Below are 6,801 nucleotides of genomic sequence, written 5' to 3'. Positions count from 1 at the left end.
TGCACGCAGCTGCCCTTCCTCAACCCACACACACACACACACACACACACACACATGTGCGCGCGAAGGTGTAACCGATCACTAACACGCTTGCACACATGCAAATGTACAAACACACTTGAGCACGCCCTGTCTGCATCCATTAGGATGTGATAGGATTGATAGTCATGCTGGAGCACAGCTGAGTCTGTGATTAAACAGAGCTGCTGATCAATGAAAGGGAATATTGATCAGAGTGAAACCTGATTGATGCTCTGAGCTCCTCTAACATTGTTGCATCTGTTTTATACATAACTGAAAAAGAAATAAATCCCAAAGTGCCTTATTGGGGCTCGTTTCCAGGCGAAATATAAATTAAGAAGCTCTCTTTAGTAACTACTTTTCCGTTTCTTCTGTTTAACCTCATCTATGCCCATCCAGGTATTATCTTCCACTTATCAGAGATTATGTAATGGACGTCAAAGGCATCTTTCATTGTGAAGAAGCACCAGATATTGTTTTATTATCAAACAATTTAGTTTAACAATGAAATTAATGAAGGGATGATAATGTTGGTTTTGTAAGAGTTTGTACTATTGATTTTACCAATTTGTGTGAGAAAATTCAAAAATAGTTCAGTTTGAAACCGGCCCAGTTTGTTTCTCATGCTCCTATTTTATTGCTTTACTTTATGAAAACGTGGATAGAAAGTATCTTGACTCTTACAGAATTGTTTTATCTTTGAACTAATGTCAACATTTAGAGGTGACATCATCATGCTTCAGAATCTTAGCACATCTGGTGTTACAGCCTTTCTAAAACAATGTCCAAAGCTCTGGTGCACCAGTGGTCAGACATGGATAATAAGAGGACTTTGGGCCTTTTCGTGTTCTTGGACGCCACAGTTCCCCTGGCTGAACAAAATCAAAATAAATGAAAGGAGAACAGTGGGGGAGCTCAGCAACATCCGTGCGAAGGTGACAGGAAGCTGCGAGGCGATAAACATCCTGCAGGCTTGCTGGTCTCCGACTCAGAGAAAAAGAAGCAACCAGCTGCCACTGGCCTGGACCGGAGGCCTTAAATCTGGGCCCACGCTGTGCGCGTATGTCAGGGTGGAGGAAGATAAGTGGTCACGACAGAAGACTGTCAGACACTAGACGTCTGTTTTAGGCTCACTGGTGGTGAGCCTAAAACATTCAGGCCTGTGAGGATGAAATATTAGAGTTATTTATTGACTTCAAAGTAAAAGAAAGCTGGAAGGAGCTGATATGGGGCATACTGTGGTGCTAAATAGCTCAGACAGACGAATATATATTTAAACCAGGGGATGCCAATAGATAAGCAGGGTGCTTTAACTTTCGACCAGTGCAATTAAGTTAGAAGGAACATTTCAACTTCAGAGCATATTTCAACTGACTGCCTGTCAGTAAAAATACATGGGAAACATATTGTGTGCAGCCAGAAATAACATTCATCTTTCAGCACTGAAGAGTGAATAATCTCAGTTTGAAAAGCCATGAAAAATTAAATGCTGCAGCGTGTTTTCATTTCAAAGCCGATGTGTAAATGAGACGCGCCAAGCACCTGGAACTGAATTTAGCTTTGTGGCCCAGAGCTGGTGGATGGCCCTTGAGTGTGTTATCACATCAGTCTCCCTTGATCCCAGCTGTTGTTCACTGTAGCTGAGACGGAGAAAGGAGGTCGGTCAATATTCATGGGTGTGATTGCCAGCGCCCATCACGGGCAACGATGATGGGCGATGAATCAAATGTAGCAGCCTGCAGGGTCTCTGGTTGTCTTTCTGATTTGACTGTTGATGGCCTGATTTACATTTACACCTTATGCTTCCTTTTACTTTCAGCCTATAAAATCAATATGTTTTAATATCCCTCATCAAAGTGGAAAAAAACTAGTATTTTTACTGATTATAGGAAATAAACTTAATTTCACGCATAAGAGACCGTTTTAGACCGGGTCATTAAGCATTAGTGTTGGTATCCAAGTCCTGACTAGTTTTACAGAAACTAGCTCTTGGATTTTTGCATTAGAGTGTCATATTTGATAAAAAAAAAGATGACTACCAGAGTACTAGTCATCTGCTACAGAAAGACAAATACAATCCAAACTCAGTACATCGTTTTGAACCACATCAATGCACTACAGCAAACTAAGAGCCAGATTTTAACCAGAAACAGTAGAACAAAGATATTTACCCAGATTGTCGCCCTATCCAGAACCGGTTTTCAAGTCCTGGCTTCAGGCCGTTAAAAGTTGCCCTACAACAAGACTAACCCTTCGTAATGATCACGGTAAAAAGAAATTAGTCTTTTATACATTAGAAGAAAAATGGTTTGGTCTTTACTTGATTGTGAAATTTTTTAAATCTGACCTCAAATAAAGAAAAAAAGAAAACACAACGGAGTTCAATCACCATTTATTAAATAAACATAAATCCCAAGTGGAAAACAATTCACCCAGCATTCATTGGGGGTGAATTTGATAGGATGCTCACTCCTGGGAAGACTGATGGCTGCCTTCAATGTTTTCCACTTGTAAATAATCTGTGCAGAATGGAGGACTTCAATAAGTTTAAAAATTAACTCCTGACCACTGGATCGCTGTGCATGTCTGACGTCTTCTCCAATACAAAATACAATAAAAGCAACACCTGTGTAAGTTCTGTTTACAGACTGGTTAATAGATAAAACCCAACAAACAGTGGGATGTACTACCTTTTGTGTGATCTTAAATTTGTAGCAATAAAAACAACAACTATGACTTCTGCCACTGGAAAATTAATTTTCAGATCCATTTTCACACAGCCATATCTCTGTGATCAGAATCTTCAAAAGATTGCAGATTTTTTTCCCCCTTCACATTATAAAAATAGTTCCCAAGTTACAACTTGTGAAATCACTGTGGATCCCTGTTAATATTTTTAGAAGTATGTTTAAAACCCTTTCTAAGCTGGTAATGGAAAACCTTAAATTCGATATTTCAATAAGAAACCATTTTTATTATTAAAAAAAAAAACACACACACACACACGCTTTATGTTACATGAAAATATTTTACAGCTATGAGTTTGTACTGTATAAAAACAACCAGGGAATGACATCAGCCGATTCAGAGCAAAGTAAGGAAAGTTGCACCACCTGCTGGTGAAAGAAGATTACTGCAGTTCCTCTTTTTAACATTTCACTCCTGCCAACAGACGAGCTGAAGCTCCTCACGAGTCGTTGGGAAGGCCAAACAGTTTAACTGTGCCTGCCTCTCGGTTGTTGTCATATTTGCCCTCCTTGTCGTCGCAGGCGTATGCCAGCAGGGGTCTCTTTGGGTGCCAGGCGACCGTGAATGTTGGGGAATCGCACTGAACCTCCCAGAGCTTCTCACCTGTAACATGTAAAAAAAATCCCACTGGTTTACTTCTAAATATTGTCACCTCAAAAACTAAACCTAATTTCATTCCTTTCCTACAACATCCTGACATAATTTAATAAACTCCTATTTTTGTCCAGAAGGATGAGATCTGATAACTCTGAGGTTCTGACATGTTATATGTTGACTTTATCTGCAATGTACAGCGACACAGGAGCTCAAGCTTCATAAATTTTCCTTTTTTTTTATGTGTTGAGAACATTTGAAACAATATTTAAAAAATGACAAGAACTCAATATATGTCTAAACAGAAGCGTAAAAAGAAATCCATGAAACGTAACCGTGTTTGTGAAAACGTGGGCATGCTTGAGTGTGTTAGAACATTTGAAGGAGTGTCTCAGGAACACGCAGGATGACAAACTCGTGTGCTGCAGAAATCACAGAGGCTATTCGACAGGCTTGAGTCATTTAAAATGAATATTAACACCCAAGCATTGGTAACTTTGAATATTTCAAATATGATATACTAAATTAATAATCACTTAAGTGTTAAATGCAGCGGGTCTGAGGCACATTAAGAAATATTATCAATTCAAACTTGTCCATTCTGCTTTGCTTTCACCTCTGCGCCACCATCTGCTCAGCTTAATGTGGCGCAAAGTGTGCCAAAAAACAGAGGCCTGCTAAGGAAAGCCTAAAGATATTTCCACATGTCAAACCCTGCTGCTGGATGTCTGCTGTCATGGTTACTGACCTGTTTCCACCTCTGCGATGTCAATGAAATGATCCTCAGACGCGGAGGCCAACATCTTCCCGTCATTGCTGAAGCTCAGCGTCCTCACTGGCCAGTCCAGTCTGCAGCGTGAGCAGCAAGAAAATAAAGAGCCCACATTCATCCAGACGTTTCTCTGAGGGCAAATGGTTTGGAGAAAGAGGAACACAGACTGACCTGGAGAAGCAGCGGACACACACCAGCTCCTCCACGTCCCACAGACTAACGAGAGCGTCAGCGCTTCCTGTGGCAAAGTATTTCCCCGTGGGGTCGAACTTGATGCATATGCAGTTGGACGGGTGAGCGTTGATGGACTGGATGGGCTTCAGATCCGGATAACTGAACACAAAACACTGATCATTTCAGATCTGAAGCAGAAAAAAAAAACTTCTCATGCAAGATCTCAATAGCTCATCCATTAGATGAAAAAAAAGTATATTTTTTTTAAATATCATAAAGAAAACATAAAGCCTAGGTGTATAACTAAAAAAATTTCCAAATACTTTTACTTTTTCAAATTTAAATGGAGACACCGAAGCAAAGGCAATCCTGCTACACAATTATCAAATGAGGACAGATAGATGTGAGAAGTTATTCAAGAGTAAAATACTGCTGATACATAAACGTGCATCTACATTTAATAAATAAAAGTGGATTTAAATTTAATAATTTGGACATCTGGACAAGAATTGCCAGACAGAGTACTAATTATTTACTCGTAAACAAGAGGAAGACAGATATGCCCTAGAGACATTGGAGGATTTGACATAAATTCAACCATAAATGTTTTCTTGCTCGCCCCATTTGCAAAAATGAATATTCTGTCTTTAAATTCAGGACAGTTGTTGAATAATTTGAAATGATGCATTATGGAAGTCATGCATGATTTCTGGAATTTGGCTCTAAAAGTCACAGTAAAATCAATGTCAAGAATCTATGTGCTTGTTTATTTTTAAAAATTAGAACCATTAACAGTTCATTTTTAGAAAGCAAGACAATAATACTGACTGTTTTTAATGAGAAAACAGGACACATTCATCAACACCCTGGAGGAACTTCAGGTTCACAGATCAATTTGGTTTCTACCTGAGAATATTGATGCAGCCATTCCCGTTGGTGAGGAAGAACATGTCGTTGTCGTTGTTCCAGGAGATCTCGTTCACTTCGAACTTGAACTGCTCCTCAGCCCTGGAGCGGTGCGTCTTGGCATCGATAAAGGTCACAACATCGTCTTTGTTCCCGACTGCGATTGTCTGACCGTCGGGACTCCAGCAGATATTAATGTTCTCACCTTAATTAAAAAAAAAAAGGAAAGAAAATGATTTGAGGACTTTAAAGTTTTACTAAGGCCAGATTCAAGGAATCACAAGTATGATTGTACCCTTTGTGTTGACTGTGGCGACACATTTGGTGGTGCGCACGTCCCATATGCGAATGGTTTTGTCTCCAGACGCAGTGACGAACAGATCCGGGTTGGTTGGATGCCAGCACAACTGATCCACACTGTCACTATGTCCTCTGTAGTTGTTCTCCTTCACCTAGAGAAAGGTACAAATTAGAGCCACGTCCAAATAAAACCTGACCCCCAATCACTAATCCTATAAGAGCTGAAAAGGCTGTTTCATGGAAACAAAGCAGGACCAACGAGCAGAGACAAAAGGAGGAAGTTCAAATCATCTCTTTAATCGATTAAAATGGGCAAGGATAATATCCCTAACTCCAAAGTCTCTCTAACCGCTATTGGAGATCCTTTCAGCTCATTACTATCCACCGCAGCACTTTGAGCAATAAAATTTAGTTTCCCTCAGGGAAAAAAATAAATAAATAAAAATTCTGAACTTAATAGCAAGGTGTGTTTCTGTGTCCCTTTCCTGCCCTCACGGAGCCCCATCAGTCAAAGCAGATAGTTGCCAAAACTCAGACTGGTTCTGATAGGAGTTGCGCATCTGTGTGAACAATCACCTTCACTCTGTTACTTATGCCTTTATTCTACAATCATGTGCTATGTAAGTAAAGCCGAACGACAGCTCACATACTAGCTCATGTGAAAATAAAGTCCAGATGTTTTAAAAGTGCCAAACCCACATAAGTGTTGTAAACCCAATCTTAATTAACAGATCTCAAGAAGATCAGAATGAGTTCTTCTTCTGATCTGTCCAACAGATCAGAAGAAGAACTATGTATAGGTGGGGGAAGCTTTGTTGACAATTCGGCTATAATAAAAGAACATCATATGCAAGCACATAGAATAATAAAGAAGAAAACGGATAGGTTAAGCACGCATTGTACTGCACGGATTCACTTACCAAGCGGTCCTTTTCCAGGATAAAAACGCTGGCAGTTTTATCAAACGAGCCGGAGGCGAGCCTCCTTCCATCGCAGCTCCACGCCACGGAGTGTACTTTGGCTGTATGAGCCGGGAATTCCCGACTTTTGTTGTTATTTCTGAAGCTCTCCTGCATTTCTTGGTAATACTGTGACGCCATCTTGCCGCTCTTTATCTTCTTCATGGGATGCTTTGAGGGAAGGTGTCGCCCTCCTGTGGCTTGATTAGGTTTTGCAGTCATATTTCTTCATTACCTTTCCACATTTTGTCATTTTATGAAAGATTTCAACCTCAACATTTCAAGGTTTTGCTTTCATTTCCAAACAGTGTTATTCTGAATGCCTCT

The 6,801-nt window shown here is 40.0% G+C and overlaps 1 protein-coding gene across 1 annotated transcript; it reads right to left on the bottom strand.

The window, feature by feature from the left end:
- Positions 1 to 2,404: 2,404 nt before the first annotated feature.
- Positions 2,405 to 6,672, bottom strand: thoc3 (THO complex 3). Its single transcript, XM_007550294.2, has 6 exons — positions 6,436 to 6,672; positions 5,511 to 5,667; positions 5,216 to 5,420; positions 4,307 to 4,468; positions 4,112 to 4,212; positions 2,405 to 3,372 (listed from the first exon to the last, which is right to left on the bottom strand). The coding sequence occupies exons 1-6, from the start codon at positions 6,637 to 6,639 to the stop codon at positions 3,209 to 3,211; spliced, it is 993 nt and encodes a 330-aa protein (XP_007550356.1). The 5' UTR covers positions 6,640 to 6,672; the 3' UTR covers positions 2,405 to 3,208.
- Between the last annotated feature and the right edge of the window lie 129 nt (positions 6,673 to 6,801).

Source organism: Poecilia formosa, unplaced genomic scaffold (assembly GCF_000485575.1).
Source record: "Poecilia formosa unplaced genomic scaffold, Poecilia_formosa-5.1.2 Scaffold35, whole genome shotgun sequence".
Lineage (NCBI taxonomy): Eukaryota > Metazoa > Chordata > Actinopteri > Cyprinodontiformes > Poeciliidae > Poecilia > Poecilia formosa.
Note: the sequence above shows the minus strand (reverse complement) of the source record. Positions and strands in the feature narration are given on the sequence as shown.

Excerpts from the sequence above, each read along its gene's own strand:
- thoc3 (XM_007550294.2), bottom strand. The coding sequence starts at position 6,639 with ATGAAGAAGATAAAGAGCGGCAAGATGGCGTCACAGTATTACCAAGAA. Across the intron at positions 5,668-6,435 it reads TCCTGGAAAAGGACCGCTTG|GTGAAGGAGAACAACTACAG; the intron begins GTAAGTGAATCC and ends ACCTTTCTCTAG. Across the intron at positions 3,373-4,111 it reads CATCGCAGAGGTGGAAACAG|GTGAGAAGCTCTGGGAGGTT; the intron begins GTCAGTAACCAT and ends TACATGTTACAG.